Source organism: Malaya genurostris, chromosome 2 (assembly GCF_030247185.1).
Source record: "Malaya genurostris strain Urasoe2022 chromosome 2, Malgen_1.1, whole genome shotgun sequence".
Taxonomy (NCBI): domain Eukaryota; kingdom Metazoa; phylum Arthropoda; class Insecta; order Diptera; family Culicidae; genus Malaya; species Malaya genurostris.
The window spans coordinates 3,676,961-3,695,674 of record NC_080571.1 but is presented as its reverse complement, the minus strand read 5'-3'; the positions used below and the strand labels follow the sequence as shown (position 1 = coordinate 3,695,674).

Here is an 18,714-nt window from a genome sequence, read left to right as displayed (position 1 = left end):
TTGTGTGTGAGTGTTCTTCGAATGACAGTTTCACTCATATCAAATTTTAAGGTACATTTATGACACGTTTTTTCTGGGATACAGGATTTTTACCTTCATTATTTAAATGTAACTAGCATTAGGGAAAACTTGATGTCCATAATTTTGATGTTCTACCGAAACATTCACAAACATAAAAGAAATAGAAAATGGAGGAAGTATGAAAGACTTTTAGAACTAATTTTCGGAACACTAGCACTATTTTGTATGCAACTAAGCTGATTTCTTCCCAAAAAGTTATGAATCACCAAATTTTGTTTGTAAATCATGCCTGACTTTGCAAAATCCGAAAAATTTCAAGTTGTTCAGTAATAATTCCTTTTTTACCCTCATATTCACAATAAAAATAAGAGCACATAAACTTTTAACATTGAGCCTCAAAATAGTATATAAATCTAAGATATTCTTAGTATGTAACCATGTATGGCACAGTTTATGCATTACGAAATTTTTATAAAAATGATTATGTTTATCATAAAGCTGATTTTAAAACCTTCTTGAATTTGAAATCATTCCGAAATAGATTTGACATAGGTTTGATGCTTCGTTTTACTTCATAACGCTTATGAAAAATGGTCTACTAGGCTGGAATATAATCTCATTATGGTTTTATTAGGATTTTGAGGAGTTTAAAGTTGTGACTACACAATTGGTTTATTGATGTATTGGATATTTATCGTTTATTATTACCACATGTGCATTCAAAATATGAATCATTATGTGTTCTAAATCCATTTCAACAATAAATTTACTTGTTATTGAATAGAAAACAATAACTTAATAGTGCTGATTTTATGTACAAATAGGAATATATTGTAATATATTTGTATTTAAAAACTTCACCAAATTTATAAACATTTCTTTGTTTGGCTGCTATTTCGAAATAAGCTACAACGTTGATAAAGTGTAGTTTTATGCTGCTGGTTAGCATTTTACCGAGATTTTTTCAAAATAAAACAAAGGTTGTTCATTATTTGATACTCAGAAGAAGGAAATATTGTTTCGTGAGTTCACCATCGCTCGTCAATGGCGCTGGTAGCAGTAAACAGTGATGTGATTTTGCACAGTACAACGATAAATGACCGTAGTACGGAAATCACCGTTGTATCATGATGCTCGGGTGATACCACCGTGATTTAGGGTGACAGACATGTGATTTCACAGTGTACAGTGATTCCGATATCACATGTCTGTCATAAGCATTAAATGCGCAGACAACTTTTTGCATGCATTTTAGGAGCATTTACGCACCCATTCTCCACCAGACGGTGCTTTTGGTGTCACGGGTTGCTCAACTACATTACTATTACACTGGGAAATCTATGTTTATTTGATTTATGCTCGTACCAAGTATTATGTTCGTTCGTGTACGGTGCCCGGGAAGAACTTGAACAAGGACTCACAGTAAATTTGAGGTTGGATATGCGCTTGAGTCTCCTGCACAGGCACCACCATATCGATTCCGGAAAGACTGCTGCTAACCATAATTTTGACGTCGATTAGACCATGTCTGCTTAGAGCAAAATCAATCCTTAGTTCAAAAACGCCATCGCACGGTAATTCATTTAACATGTCATGATAAATTTATGGGTGTGCCGAGCCGCTATTTTCGCGCGCACAGGCTTGCCATTTTTCTCACCTGCTCGTATGTACGAGTTTCGATGTGAACTCAAAAAATAATCGAAATTAAAAATACAATTGCAATATAACCTATATGAATAAAAGTGAAAAAAAAAAACACAATCTAAAATTAAAATACAGAATAAAAATATAATCTAACAATGTACGGGCAAGATGGACTATCACTGGCCTTAGCCTGTCATGTTAGTGAAACAGCAATTAAAAAAAAGTATGTCGTTTATGATTTGTTCGTAAAATGTGAGAGCTGAATTTCTTGGTAATACTGTGTCTGCTAAAATTCGAATATATATAATTATTTTAGATAAAAGTAAACATTGACTCAAAACATTCATGTCCTAATTTAAATAAAACATACATTAATTTTGCAAATTGACCGTTTTGTTGTTTTAAGAGGCAATTTACAATTCTAGGAAAACAGTCATTGTTGCAAAATGCAAATGCAGTTTTTATATCGATGTCCCGTAAAAGGATGCACCGCTTTTTATTAGGGCAGATTGAAACTTACGAACAACCTTCAATCATCAATTAAATTGTTTTCATTGTGTGGCTTTAAGCATATAAATTTATTTTGAATTATCTTAATTAGGATTCATTTTTTACAGTTTCCTGAAAAATGCCCCCACCGCCACCACCTCCAGGGCCACCGCCGCCTCCGGGGCCACCTCCCCCGCCAGTGATGAAAGTAGGTGGCGGGATGCCGTCAGCTGATGGACGAAACGCGCTGCTGCAGTCCATCCAGAAGGGTACCAAACTGAAGAAAACGGTCACAGTGGACAAAAGTGCACCGATGATCCAGGGTAAAGCGGCTCCGGTGGTGAATAATCATCGTGGACCTGCACCACCCGCCACTGATACCAACGGTGCGGCAGGAGGAGGCCCTAAATTGGGCGGTATCTTCGAAGGTCTTTCATCGATGCCGAAACTCAAACCGGTCGGCAGTAGAGGTGAGTCACATTGTCGCATTCGATGATGGAATAATCGATGTGGGTGTACCCAGTGAAGATATGTGCTGGCTGTTCTACCGCATGTTAGTTCAACATCGATTACCTTCTTCCGGTTTTCTGTTGTATCGATGACTACGTTTGAATATGTCATAAATCTGAGTAACCTCTCGAATGCTTCGTATTGTGCGTGTGAATCACTATCAACTGTAAATAAATGTAGTTGTTCACATAGATATCAGAACTGAACATTATTGTGTTTACATTCTTGTAACAATTCTAAATTGAACACCACGAGTACGCATACCTTTCAAGGGTTTATGACTCACACACTAAACCACAGTTGTATGATTCTAGTAACAATGTCGTGGGGCGCCTGTGGGGTCGTCTTGACGGGAGCTGATAAGTGAACACTGATTATATGCTTTCCTATTTCCTCATGCCAGGAGCACAATCATCGGCAGGAACAACTAGCAATAAGTCACCATCACCAGAGAACACGATTAAAAGCAACAATCGGATAGGTGGGGGAATGGGCGGAGGTGGAGCAGTTGACTTTGCCGATGAGCTGGCGGCCAAACTGACGCTCAAGAAACAGAAACACACTAGCAATAATGTCAACAGTAGTAGCAACAATGCCATCAACAGCAACAACAATAACAATCATCATGTGCCGGTTACGGAAAACAATCTGCGAACGAATAGAGGACCTCCACCGCAACCCCCGGTGCAGCTGAAGGTAAGAAGTGTATTATGTGCTGTAATTCAACCGATCGTGTGACATTTTTTCAAATTATCTTTTTAGAACGCAAATGATTCACTGACACCTCAGGGGAAATCGAGTTATTCCAGTCAAAAAAGGTAGGTTCCATATATGGTTACATGGTCATAATATATTAAGTGCTTTGACGTTGGTTCCTATCGGTGCGTTGTCTGTGTGACGTAGATTTACAGTGTTGATTCTCGTTTGGGGTTAGTTCGTTAAAATTCGTTCGACAATGACTGTGTGTATTGCTTGATCAGTTTTTAGCAGTAGATTGTTTGCTAGAACAAATCTTCCTATCTACTGATAAAATTGCCATTTTAGCTTCACTCTAAATTCTGAGTCTCTACAATTTAACTCTATCTTAATGCTCAAAGCTACCTATGAGTTTGTCATCAGTTCAAACTAAACTGTCATGAGTAAATTGTTTGGTTTCGTACTTTGGTGTGTATGTCACAGTGTGATTTACTGTTTATTCCCATCAATCCATCTGGCTCAGGTAGATTTTCTCGAATTTTATTGAATTTACTATTACTGTTGGATTTACTTTTTGTCTAAGACTCATCAGTGCACTGATGAGTCTTGGACGAAACTTAGAGCTAATGAAATGGGTTATATATCATAGCACAAAAAATAGGTCAACTCCTAAATGAACGCTGTTATCAGTTTTGGATGCTCCTTAAATTAACTTTTTTTTGACGTGAATATGTCTTAGTTTACTATGAATACACCTTTTCAAAATTTGTCCTGTGTAGAACAAAATCGTGAATGTCTCCTGTTGTACTAAACGTTGTAACATAATGCTTTCTCCATGTAGTTATAAATATGATCAGGAATTTATGCAATGAATCGGCTGCGCTAAGTATCGGCTGCGAAATCTTATGAAACAGAAAGGCCAAATTCCCCCTAAAAGGATAACCATAAGTAATTCCAAGATTTAAATCAGATCAAACTTTTGAAATAAAATAGACAAACTTATCACGCTTGCTTGCATTTTTCACACCCGGGCGACGGTTTTGAGGTGGCCTCAGTCGTCTTTAATAATGTAGCGTTTACACTATTGCTGGTTGCCAGCATGCTGGTGCCAGTGTACTGCCCTCTTAGGAAAAAAAAAACGTTCAACGGTGTTCCTTCGTTGGTCTAATATTTTGGATCATTGAACCACAGTTGAACGTTTTTTCCTGAGAGGGCAGTACACTGGCACCAGCATGCTAACAGCCAGCAGAAGTGTAAACGGGGCATAAGCAGTTGCAAAAACAAACATTCTGCGTGGCTCACTTGGATTGGATTCTAAAATTGATTTTGTCGTGAATACGACTTACTTTACTATGGGGCGCCTTTTCAAAATTAGCCATATGGAAGAATGGGCAGAACTTAATCGTGAATATCTCGACTTGTATTAATGGTAGCAACATAATTATTTCACCATTTCATCAAAAATATGATCAGGAATTCAGGATAATATTTTGAACAGTGTGCGATAACCACAAACAACTCAAAAATTAAGTTTTCTTAAAATTTGAAAACAACGCGAAAAACACCTTACTTTCGCTTGGGTTTTTCGCGCAAGGACGACGATTTTGAGGTAGTCAGGCACATATCTTCAACTGAATGCGTATAAAAGGGGAACCGTGGTCGAAAATCGATCATTTCTTTTCGTGCGTTCGATGGAAGCAGACGTCGTGGGAGTGGAATCATCAACCAGCAGCGACGGAGCAAATTGAGTTCCTCAATTTGGTCCTTGTGAATGCTAGAACCGAATCCCTACAGCATATTGATAATTTCTTTCAATAATTTATGCAAATCCGAAATGAAATAATCGACAATAAAATTCTGTATGCGGCTATTTTTATAGCCGTTAGGACCGCCCATTAGTGAAAAAGCTACAAACGAAATCACATAAAAGGAAATCTCTTAACAAAAATTCAATCAGTTTGGATTCAATCACCACTGCAAGCAGATGTGTTTTGTGTCGTCTGCACGCTTTCGACAAGAGCGATTACGTCACAGCTGCCAGTCATTAGCAGTGGGAAAAAAACAACGGTGGAGAGCATTGCACAATATCAGCCGTTCTAATGGCTCTAAAAGTTTTCTAAAGAACTATTAGGATTTGTTGTTCGCAAATCGTAGGGAAATATCCTCAGTTTACTGCAAATCAAGAACAGTTTGCTTAGATTTGTTCATTTTTCGCTGTGTGAAATTCACAGTAATCGAGATCAAGTGAAGCCTTTTTTTGCGAAAAATGTTCCAGAGTTTAATGTCGTAGATAATTACGCAATTTGACTCTTCTGAATGCTGGAAACGAATCCCTACAGCATATTGATAGTTTCTTTCAATAAAATATGCAAATCCGAAATGAAATAATCGACATTAAAATTCTGTATGCGGCTATTTTTATAGCCGTTAGGACCGCCCATTAGTGAAAAAGCTACAAACGAAATCAGGTAGAAACAAGCCTCTCAACAAAACTTGAATCAGTTTGGATTGTATCGCCACTGCGAGCAGATGTGTTTTGTGTCGTCTGCACGCTTTCGACAAGAGCGATTACGTCACAGCTGCCAGTCATTAGCATTGGGAAAAAAAACAACGGTGGAGAGCATTACACAATATCAGCCGTTCTAATGGCTCTAAAAGTTTTCTAAAGAACTATTAGGATTTGTTGTTTGCAAATCGTAGGGAAATATCCTCAGTTTACTGCAAATCAAGAATAGTTTGCTTAGATTTGTGCACTTTTTGCTGTGTGAAATTCACAGTAATCGAGATCAAGTGAAGCTTTCTTTGTTTTTGCGAAAAATGTGAAAAAGGGGAATGCGTGCATAATTCATACAATTGATATTCGGAAGTGTTAAGGAACATGTCAGTTGTTTTCGTATTCACGACATCCAGTTATGTCTCTGACATTACCCACCCGCCTTTTTCTGACTGAAATCAGAATCTGTCAACTTGAATTCCGAACTGAATTGAAGGTTTAGAATTTAGTTTCAGATTTCAGTTGCAGTTTCAAAAGTTAAAACTAAGACTCTGGAATTGAATCCTAATTCTCGATTCTGGAACTAGATTTTTGCAACTTCCTTGACTAGTTTTTGAAACTGAATTTAGAGCTTTAATCTAAGTTCGGAATTTGTATCCTGAATTCTGACTCAGTAATTCAACTTCAGAATTCTGGAGTAATATTGAAAATATAAATTTAGATGTATATGGAACAAAATGTCAGACCTCAATTCCGTACCAGTATTTTGAAACTGACTTCTGAAACTGAAGTTCCTGAATTAATTTTCAGAATTTTCTTCCTGAGTTCACTTTCAGAATTCAGGTTCAGAATTTATTTCCAGTTCCATTTCCAGTTTCAGAATTCAGTACCTGCATGCTGGAATTGAATTCGGAACTTGGGTTTTGAAACTAGATTCGGAAACTGAACAAACTGGAATGAATTCTTGATTTGGATTTTGAAAATTAATTTTGCAACTGAACTCGGAGTCATCAGTCCAAGGTTAAGAATTTAGGTTCTAGTGTAGATAAATAAAGGGTGGCAAAAAGTACTCAAATATTCCCAAGCCACTACTCGAAGGTTTTCTTCGCTGAAGATGTAAATCTACTACAAAAATAAACAGCTATATCATTGTTTGTTGTATTGTTTAACACTAATTTGTTCATCGTTATTTTTGGGGTTATTTTTTCGTTAAAGACTCGTTTGAAATGAGGCTTCCTTTTCATTGTAATCAAAACGGTCGGTATTAACGCTCACAAAAAGTATTGAAGAAAATATTGTTGTCCCCCGGCAAACGACCAAAATTAGGTTAAATCCGGGGTTGAATAAATAGATAAAATTTTAAAAATATTTTGTCGTTTACATTAAGAAGTGTATCGAAAATAAGCTATCCACAAAATTTTCTTTCAAATTATGATAAAAAAACGATATTTTATTCAAACTAAAAACTGATCCTTTATTGTATGAGGTTAAACTTGAGCATAATGAAAACCGGATGAAATTTAAGTTATTCCTTCACGAATTTTCGAACTTTTGATCGAACGTTCTTCATCAAGCTCTGGCCAAGTGTTGCATCGCATTTTTTTGACGCTTGAGGCCAAATTTTTTTTGAACTCCTGCATGTTCCCAGCTACCTTATAAGTCTTCTTGAAGATCCAGTAATGATTCGATGGGGACCCAGTAACGATTGCCCAGTAACGTTCGATGGGTCGAAGCTGAGGGCAATTTGGTGGATTGATATTTTTCTCAACGAAATGTATACCCTTTTCCGCAAGCCAATTGAGAGTGGTTTTGGCATAGTGAGCTGACGCCAAATCCGGCCAAAACAGTGGAGGTGTACTATGCTTCTTATATAAAGGCAGCAAACTCTTCTGGAGACACTCGGATCGATAGATTTCTGCATTTATAGTTCCGGTAGTGGGAAAAATGGTTGACTTCAACCCACAGGAACATATTGCATGAAATACCAGTACCTTTCGACCGAATTTCTCCACTTAAATCGGCCTGTCCGCATCGCTCACATTCTCCCCAACGACTACAAGAAAGTATTGTGGACCTGGAAGGGTTTTTGAGTCCTTTACATAAGTGTCATCGTCCATCAAAACGCATGCATCCGGACACTGCAAAAGACGCGAATACAATTTCCGGGCCCTGGTTGCTGCTCGCTTCTTTTGTTCTACACTTTGTTTCGAGATTTTCTGCTTCTTGTAGGTCTTCAGGTGATTTCGCCTCTTGATACGGTTGATCACTCCGACACTCGTTCCTGCTCCTTTGGCCAAATCACGTATTGACATTGATTTGTTAACTTTTCGTTTAAGTGTTTGAACAGAATGATTTTATTGTAATTGATTTGTTCTTCATGATTGGAGATACCTTTCTGCTCCAGTTTCGGGTTGGAAAAACCGGATTTTCTGCCTCTTCCTGGTAGCTCATCCCCAAACTTATTAATGATGGTTTTAACACTTGAATGATGTAGTAATACTCTTTTCACTTAGCCATGTGTCCTCAACCTTGATTTTCACTTTCTTTTCAATAAGCGACATTTTGAAAACGCAGAATATCAACCGTACAATCAAGTAAACAAACGAAAGCTGAAAGCCAAACGCACAGCATGCTGTGATCTGAGCATAAAAAAACCAGCACAAATACATACGTACAACACAAATGTATGTGGATAGCTTATTTTCGATACACTCCTTATTTCGGATTTGCATATTTCGGTCAAAGAAACTAACGTAATGCTAATGAATTCCGAAAATTCTGGCCCTTGAATGAACATAACTGATGAATTTTCTCCGACAATAATCGCTGTTCGGTTCCCAGCAGAACTGTTCACAGTGTGGATTAATTCAAGAAATTTTCGTGAAGGATTTTCAATTTACGTGATTTTGTTTGCAGCTTTGTGGCAAATGGACAATCCTCACGGCGAAAGAAACAATCATAATGCTACATGGAACTTATTTAAGACTTTTAAAAGGGAAGAATTGTGGAATTTATCTTTGATATTGAGCACTGTTCGGTGCATTTCCTGTAGTGCAAAATAGCTGAATGTTTATTTTATTTGCACTCATTTGATGCGAAGCTCGCACTGCGAATGGTGCACTAAAAGTATAATTTTCGCTTCCGATCCGGAAATTTTAGCAGTTGAATAATTCTTATAGTTCTTTTGTTAACATTCATAGCCTTTAGAAGGCTGATTTGTGAAAATTTTTCCGCTTTTTTAAACTTTACAGTATATTTTGCTCCAATGCAAACGACCAGCAGCTGGATGATGATGTAATCGACCTATTTGAAGCGAACCTCGACCCATTGAACGACCGCAACTAGGTTAAAGTCGGGTATAAAAAAATGATATAAAAAAACAAACCTCACACTGTGAACGACCCACAACAGAACTGCTCACAGAAGAACTATATTAGTTGTTGTTCTTCATATTCGCTATTGACTGAATCATCAGTTGAATTATGCCGGGTGCAGTTCCACTGTTTTGACGTAGATGGCGGTCTGCGCACTCAATGTGTCTCCGTTAATGGATTTTCATAGACTGAAGCTAACAAATGTGCAACTATTTATAGATTCTGAGGATTTTTTGTTGGGACCTATTTATATCACTATTTAAACAATCTTACACCTTCTTCCATTCGTGAAAAAAGTAAAAAAAAATACTCAAACTGTTAAAACAGTTACTAAGAAATCAAATCTCGAAGTCGTAGTGCTAAGTCAAAACTGATTACTTCTGAAAGCAATTCTTTGGATAGATAGTCTTAAAAAGCTGTTTTTCAAAGTTAAATCCTGAATCAAACACAAGCCTGCAGACATATTTTCTTTATCTAAAATGACATTGAAAACCTGATCCGTTTTCTTTACCGAAAAATAAAACCTGGTACTTCTCGTAATTGAATTAATGTTAGTAATTTGTAAATTAGTATGAAATTTAGCACCATTCAATAAAATTTGATTTTTTCCGTCCGTCGGTCGTCGTTTCGAACAATTTTTTTTCAATAATGAGGTATCAGTGCAGCGTTTTCTCATATCCTTCCAATTTCCTTGTTCGTTTCATTGGTAACGAAAAGTTTGACTTCGTGTTCGTAGCTACAAATTCCTTGCCAGATCATCATAATTGAATAAATGTCTGATCATCATTAAATGAATGTGCTAGGAAATAGATGAACAGTAGTATTTTTAAATGAGCCAGACTTTGGATGTCACCCGAAGGAAATTTAAAACAAAGTAAGACTGGAACACGAAGTAAAAATTTATATTCTATTCACATCACCTACTTTACACTCATCAATCGTCGTATTAGCTAGCGTACTCATCATACACGCAACCAATTCTCTCTCTTCCTCTAAACACTACTCGGGTTGTGCATCAATCATCATCAACCATAATTCTGCTCTGACCTATCCCGTATCGATCGTGCCTCTGTTCATGATCTACCCTCGGTAAGTAGCCAAGCGCCAGCGACACCGAGTCCTTCACCGGCGTCACCCTCGAATGGAACGACTCCAGCATCGGTCACTAGTCCTGCCGGAAGCAACAACCATTTGCAGCCGAACAAATCGAGCCTCTTCAGCGGTGGCGGTAGCAATGTCAGCAGCAGCAGTGCGAACTCATCCGCTTCGGGAAGTCCGGTGCCGCCGGTGTTAGCTCAGACGACCACCGTCAAGCCAGTACCGAACCATGGTAAACCAAATCTGGCCCCGAAACCACCGGGAATGCAACTTAATACCAGTGGTAATGGTAATGGCACCAATCGTAACATGGTCGGTAGGCACCACAGCATGCGGAGTCCCAGGTAGGTGTGATATCGCTGATTGTTTTCCTTGTTTTTTGGTGAACATACATAGCTTATTGGTATTTAGATATGCTAATTGTTATAAATAGTAGTTACTCAAAGAATAAGAATGGTACCCGGGATACGAGTGGCAGGTGAAGACTAATCGCTTTTTCAATCGTTAATAGATCACCACCAGTTGCACCAAGCGGTCCCAGCTATCCGAACCATTTCGGAACATTACGAGGTCCCCCTTCAAGTTTTCAATCTTCAGAGTCCATTTTGAGGCAAAATAATCTGATTGGTAAATAATCTGAACTTTTATGTGAGAAAAAGCTCAATTTCAACCGAGTATTCAATCTTTCAGGACGACCAGCGGCGCCACCTCCCAAACCACCGGTGATGAAACCTCCGCCGCCGCCACCGGTTCGAAGCGTGTCGAACACAAATCTGACGCATTTACCAATGAGTTTGGCCCCCGAAGCACCCGAACCAAATTTCGGGTCTGCGAATAACGTGGCCAGTGCCGTCGCCGACGAGCTCAAATCGAAGCTAGTCAATAGCGGATCGGCGAATAATGTCGCAACGCTCACCGCTTCTACCACATCTTCTAATTCGATCATTTCTACCAGCCAACTCAGTATTGCCAGCACCAAAACTCTCAGCAGTGGCAGCATGAAAACCACGGCACCGCCGTTGCCACCACATCGAACCTGTCCGGCACCTCCACCACCTGTAAGAAACTACTATATTTGTTTTGTCCTATCTAATCTTGAAATTCAACTGATAAGATAAATCCTGATACGTCAAATCCATGCCATTGCTAAAATCGCTATCGTTATTTCATACTCTAGCATCTCAACACCAGCACCAACAGTAATAGCGGTAGCAGCGAAGCTCCACCCCAGCCACCGCAACGAATTTCCTCCATTCGACAACAACAGCTTCAGCAACAGCAGCAGCAACAACAGCTACTCGCCAACGCCAACAGTTCTAGCAATATCATCAACAGCAGTAGTAGTCCACAGAGCTCAAATTTGCAACGAAAGGAAACCATGCTGGGAGGCACGAATGCTGCTGGAACTACCGGCACCGAACGACGCAAGATGGTTCCACTGCAGGAGATCGATCTAGAGGCTAAATACTCGTTCTATTTCCGTAAGGTAACCGAGTTTTCGGCTCCGATTCCGTTTCTCAATGTGGCCAAAACCTACCCGAGTACGATGCGACAGCAACAGCAGCAGCATCAACAACAGCATCATTAGAAGATGGGACGGGAAGTATCCAGTTTAGTTTTCCGATCTGGATGTATGTGGGATGGCTCTTCGGACGGTAGGAACCAGTATCAAGTAAGTAGATATTGTTCAATTTTTGTGTTTGTCTGAGTAGATTTTGGTACAAACCATTGATTTTGTATAACGTTGACATTTTACTGCAAACCACGTGCGCCACGTGAGCGCTTGTTGAGGAATTTGATCCGCTCGGGTGATGGTTCAATGCATATGGCACTGGTTTTACAAGCTGAGACCTCAAAGTATTTTTAGAGTTAATAGTTTTACAATGATTCTGTACACTATGCATCGGCTACGAAGTCTGTTGAAACAGATGATTAAATTCCACGAAAGGAATGTAACACCAAGGTTTCTAGACATCGTCAATTCTAGACATACTCGCATGCAGCTAACTTTGTATGTTTCGAGCATATGCGAAACATCTTAATGATGTGTCTTTCTCTTTAGACAGAATATGTAATTACTGGAATGAAGACCCATCTTTTGACCGTAGCCCCGGAGACCCCTAGTGATGTATTCCAATCGACTTAGCTTGATGAGATCGGGAAATGGTTAGATTCCTGCAATTTCAGGATCGTTTGAAAGTTACTCTTTCCGGTTCCGAAGATACAGCTGTAACTTCTGGTTTCGAAGATACAGTCTACTAACGGATGTAAACAGATCGCATTTTGATGTTAATACATCTTACTTTATTATGAGACGTATTTTCAAAACATGCTTTCCTCCTTGAGTTCTTTTGAAAGCTACAAAGTTTGCAATGCTAAGATTTATCGAGTTTTGATTTATTTCAATGCGTTTTACGGAAGATTATCAGATACAAAGTCGCACATGAGTAAAAATTTCTGAATTACTCTATCTTTTCTGGTGGTTTGAACAGAACATTTACAACAACTAAAACTTCTTAGAGAAATTTTAGGTTCCTTTGGATTCCACTATGAAAAAAAACTATTTTGTTATGATACAAACGTAATAGTGAACGACCAGATACCGGTATTTCGAAACGCTTTTTGCGTTCTTCATCAGTGTTTTTATAAGTCTTCCTCATTGTCGGAAAAAACCTTACATTCGCTTGTAGTTTTCATCGCCATTACGTTTTTTAATCGATGGTGCTGTTGTCTATCCAGAATGTCTGGTTCGTTTATCATGTAAAAATCAAAGTTTATATTTTTGTATGAATCCTTTACCCAATTGAATAGATTATTTTACTCAATTGAATAGAAATTTTTACTCACATGCAAAAATAAATATTCTCCTGGAAGTTATTGACCAGTATGACATTTCGTTATTGTGTTATTGTGCAATTTCAAACAAGTAATGAAGTAACACTTCCTACAAAAACGATTTGAAGAAAGTCATCGTTTTTTAGTGGATGTAGACGGTGAAGCAACATGCAGAAAATGATTTGTTCGGTACAAAACGAAAATTTTGTCTTGTAAAATAAAGAATAGTTCCGGACCCGTTTGGAAGAAACATTATTCTCGGGTTCCGTTCGAATACGGGTAAAATATGTTTATTCTCGATCGGGTACGGGTCGAGTTCGGGTTTAAGAAAATGCTTACCCGACCATTTCCAGTATACATACTACACTCAGAAAAATATTATAGTAACCGCAACCTGTTCCTCATGGTCATTTCAACTATGCACTCAAATAATATTAACGACCATGATATCAGATTATTTACCATCTGTATTGTAATAAGCACTAGAACAAAAAATCTTCTTCTTGACTATACTATTTGTCTTTATGACTTTTCTGGTGTGGTAATTCTGACAATCATCAAAATAAGGACGAAAAAGTCCCAATGACAACTACAAGTAAGGTGAAATTAGGTCATTAGAAAGTTGAGAAGAAATATAGTTATGACTACCATGTGAGTAAATTCTTCTTCAGAATATAAAAATGTTACAATGAATAAACATTTAGTTGGATAGAGATTATCAAGTTTGAAAGCACTATACATATTGTTCATATCAACATAATTTATGTAGAAAGAACATCGTCGTATGGTGTTTTTCAACCGACTATGTACTTTCTTAGTGCGACTATACAAATTGTCAACCAACACGTCTGCTTTTTTTAGTGTCACATAAAATTTCATTACAGCGGCCGATTTCATATTCCAACGACGAAATTGCGATATCTTGTATAAGTGTTTTATTTTGTAATAGTGCCCAGTTTTACTTCAGCATTGGTATTGCAGGTGAGTAAATTTCATTAGAAAAAATGATTAAGGAAAGATTGTTACAGATTGCTACAAAACATGGAGAACTCGATTCGGAGCATGTTAAACATTTGGCACATGTCGTATTCGCCGGTTTTTCATCAGGCTGAAGAAACACTATGAATAATTTTTTTAAATGTTAATGATAATGTTTATATATAATGTTAAATTAATGTATGAATGTTAAGGAAAATAAAGCAGGTTTTAATGTACTCTTGTTATTCTTGCATCGATATTCTAATTAATATAACTTTTGAACGTTTTCGCATGTTCGAATGATCTTCACCATTGTCAAATTAAACATTTCAATTGTAGTAGTTATTCATACGTTATACAGTTCAACATTACTATTCTAGAGCCAAAGCCATTCATAGTAAAAGTGAGCTTGCATATTGTTAACATCATCTGATTTTATTGTGTGCTGAAAACCACTATACTCGTATGGTTAATCTAACCTCCCATATGGTAGCTGTTACCATCTTATTTTTCTGAGTGTACAATTGATGCGTTTGAACAGAGCATTGCAGCACTCAGAAAAATCCTCACTACAATGCTACATGAAAACGTATGTGATTTTTATTCATAGAACTTTTCTTGTATTACTTATGTAAAGTATAGATAGCACAGAATGAACTCATGAACTCTTAGTCCACATTTGTATCATGTAATATCTACGTGACTTTTTCGTAGATTCTACAGATTAATTTTGTGGAATTTATACGAAGTTCGTTTAAATTGTACTGTAAAGTTAATTTCATCTGAACTTACTTTTCACCAGAATGTTAATTAATAATCACATTATTTTCATGTAATTATTACTAGGTTCTATATTAAAACTTAATAATGTATATTGGTACTAAAAACTAATAAATTACATAGTCTATTGGACATAACATTGCGATAAATTTTGTTCGCACGCAGATATTTTGAAAATTTTACTTTTAAATGACAAAAAATGACTGGTGAAAAATATCAGAAATGCAGAACGCATTCTAAATGTATGAACTGATCCTTTCTTCGGAGCAGCTATACTGAAGCAAACATTGTTTCCTTTAAGGAATAAATTTAGCTGGAACTAGTAGTTCAAGATGTGATCTCGTTAATCCACTTTTAGAGAATTGATGTGCTGGAACACAATCTAGAGGTTTTGCCTTTTGAACTCCACTGTAGAAAAAAAAACAAAATTGAGTTGTGTTTCAGTTTCGTATTTTTGGCGCACAGAATTTGCGTAATATCAATTGGTCATGCAAATAAGTTGTTGAGGGTTGGTTTTGTAGATCCATTTAGTAAACTCAATAAATGGTACATTTGCTTATAAATTATACTAATATTAGATCTGAAAATATAATAAAAATTAGCTATACTGCATAACTGTCGATAATATTAATGAGCAATTACTGTGAGAAATACCGTAGAAGGGTCAAAAGGGATTTGGCCTAGAACAAACAATTCTAGATTTTTCAACTGACTCCATATTGCGGGCACAAAACGAACATGACAAAATGAATTCAAGTAAGTGCGTGACACATAAAATATATGTGACAACAGCAATAACTCTGACATTCATTTCAAATTCAATCATGATCCGATGGTTGTTAAGATCACGTAAACTCCAATGCAAAGCCATTTTTGGAATCTACGTGTTTTTTCACATAAGGTTAACGTGTGGATGTTTTTGAGTTTGCTATACACCCAAACCTCCATTTACGTAACTTATATATGTATATATGTATTGATATACGTACGCATGTGTGCAAATATTTCTATTTCTTAATATATATAAATATTGGTGAAGTAAAAGCGATCATTTATATGTATAAATAGATACACATATACGCAAACGAGTGACTGTGTAAGCATACATACATACATATATAAGGTTCGTAAATGGAGGTTTGGGTGTATTATATATCAGCTGTTTTTCAAAGAAGATATTTATAGAATCTTCTCATTTTATTTGGTGACATACAGATAAAACCGTGTTTTTTCTCATGAATTTTATTCTACAAATTTATACGAAATTTATTTGTTTTTTTTTGCCGAAACCGGTAGTCACGATGAATGTAACTGTTATTCGAAAACAACAGTTGTTTAGTCTTGATGGCCAGTAGTTGAATTTGTGATACAGTTTTAATAGACGAGTGGCAGGTCGTGTCGTCGGTTTCACCCTTTAAAGTTCTTTGTATTACTAAGATTGAGATTGTTATAGAATCCGAATTTTTAGGCAAATCTGTAGGATTTTAAAGCATTTATTGGTAGGTGAGAGAAACTCGGTTTGTTTACTGTTGTAAGATTCGTCCTTCTTTGAAAAACATCTGAACATCAATTTCGAATTTTCATTACGATTTGTTTACTTTCTATTAATACGACATACTCCTGTATTTCTCGATAGTTTCATCAGTGCAGATTAAGTTTTAGTTATTATTCTCTGTAAAAAGTTGAAGAGAAGTGTTACTGAGAATACCGTAATAATCGGAATCGGAAACCGTCATTTACACTTAGGTTGTAAAAAAAATTCTATACAGATACGTTTTCATTTTCATTTTTTTTAGTCGAGGCCATTTATTTGTAGGTTTGTCCACCTCAGATCGTTCCTATCGTTTACACTGTATGGTACGTTGTAAATTTCGAAAATAAATAATAAAATATTAACACATGGATCAATAAGTCCCGAGACTAACAATGGAAACAACATTTTTTTTGCAATTTTTTTTATTCATCAACATAATCACCTATTAGGGTGATACAATGGCTCCAACGTTTTTCCAATTTTTCAATGCCATGTTTATAAAAAAATTTATCTTTCGCTTCAAAATAAGCTTCAGTTTCAGCGATGACCTCCTCATTTGAGCCAAATCTTTTTCCCTGGAGCATTTTTTTAAGATCAGCAAAGAGCCAGTAGTCACTGGGGGCTAAATCTGGCGAGTATGGGGGGTGAGGAAGCAGATCAAAGCCCAATTCGTTCAATTTCGCCATTGTTTTCATCGACTTGTGGCAGGGTGACTCGTTGCTGTTTTTGTTCCATTGAAAGCAATCGCGGCACCCACTTGGAAAAAACCTTTTTCATGCTCAATTTTTCATGAAGGATAGTAAATACACTTCCATATGATATCTGTGTCATCTCAGCAATCTCACGGAGCTTCACTTTACGATCTTTCATTAGAATTTTTGTCACTTCACTCACATTTTCCGGTGTAACGGCTTCCACAGGTCTACCCGAGCGTTCCGCGTCATTTGTGTCGGTACGACCACATTTAAACCCGGCGAACCACCGACAAATCGTTGCTTTTGATGGACAAGAGTCCGGATAACATTTTTCAATCCATTGTTTCGCTTGCACGGTGTTTTTACCCATTAAAAAACAATGTTTTATCAAAACACGAAACTCGTTTTTTTCCATTTTTTAAACAAACTACAAAACGACTTTACTCCAACCTCGATAACTCAGCTGTTTCTGGTCGGATCGACTTAAAATTTTGACCCGTTTCAAGCAAAGGTTAGTACTCTAGAAAGACGTGATTACTGGTTTACTACGAGCGTCATCTCTGCTTTAGTCTCGGGACTTATTGATCCATGTGTTAGTGTAACGAAGAACCTTTTTTATTTCGAATAAGCACACACTGCTTGCTCCATCATATAAATGAAATGACCTCTTCAGGAATATTTATTCTATACAAAACTACGGCTTGTTTCAAATATTTTCGTTTAAACTTACACTAAGCAATAAATCACTGTGTTCCTTAACTTCTTTTTGGTGATTATGGGAAAATGAAAGCATTTGATATCATATAATCCATCAACGTTTTAATAAATTATATTACCTATATTTTGTTAATCATTTTTTGATCTATTTTCAAACTTTAGAGCTCATGCTTTGCTTTTTATTTCAGTCCAACCTCTGCATTTTCCGTAGGCACATTAGCAATGTAGGTACCATTCAACAAACATAATAATCAGTTGGGCCTAGCAGAGCAAATATCGGAAGCATATTCAATCGTGTTTTATGCTACGGCGATGATCATATCAAAATATACAATATTAGTAACAAGTGAAAAAGTTGAAGGAAGAACAGCAACAACAGTTTTGTGTCTAGCAACAATGAAATTCCCGAACATTGTCTCTAAAACTCCACAGTTGATCAAACAATTGTAAATAGAAGCTGTTTAGAATACCAACCAACTTATGAAAAGGGTGTTGACTTTTGACTGTGTAGAAGAAATCAATCGAGAAAAAATATTTAAGGAGAGTCTGTTTTCTCCGTTGTAGGCAAAACGAATCCAAAAAGTGCATGAATTAGATTTAATAAAGGCAACAAACAATAACTACACAATTTAGGAAGTTGTATTGATGAACTAACATGCAAATAATGTTGACTAAATTCTTTCAAAGTGAGAGTAAACAAAGCAAATCGCAACGCGAGGGAAAGTCTTTAAAAATCGTTACTCGTAAAAGAAAACTCTTTAATTATTTTATTGTTATTTTGTACATATAATGCATATTTAATCCATCTAATAATTACAGAATCAGAAAGATTTTAAACTAATTCGACGA

The 18,714-nt window shown here is 36.7% G+C and overlaps 1 protein-coding gene across 2 annotated transcripts in view; it reads left to right on the top strand.

Annotated features, from left to right (window-relative positions):
- The window catches only part of LOC131432558 (WAS/WASL-interacting protein family member 2), a 46,989-nt gene extending 28,296 nt beyond the window's left edge, over positions 1 to 18,693 (top strand). The window contains exons 2-9 of one of the 2 annotated variants that reach the window (XM_058598895.1): positions 2,283 to 2,624; positions 3,068 to 3,360; positions 3,427 to 3,482; positions 10,326 to 10,670; positions 10,838 to 10,953; positions 11,017 to 11,384; positions 11,504 to 11,998; positions 18,054 to 18,693. In XM_058598895.1, the coding sequence (XP_058454878.1) occupies positions 2,294 to 2,624; positions 3,068 to 3,360; positions 3,427 to 3,482; positions 10,326 to 10,670; positions 10,838 to 10,953; positions 11,017 to 11,384; positions 11,504 to 11,914 (1,920 nt within the window). In that variant the 5' untranslated portion in view covers positions 2,283 to 2,293 and the 3' untranslated portion in view covers positions 11,915 to 11,998; positions 18,054 to 18,693. The remainder of the gene's footprint in view (positions 1 to 2,282; positions 2,625 to 3,067; positions 3,361 to 3,426; positions 3,483 to 10,325; positions 10,671 to 10,837; positions 10,954 to 11,016; positions 11,385 to 11,503; positions 11,999 to 18,053) is intronic. The other variant, XM_058598897.1, reaches the window with a different exon arrangement.
- Positions 18,694 to 18,714: the final 21 nt, after the last annotated feature.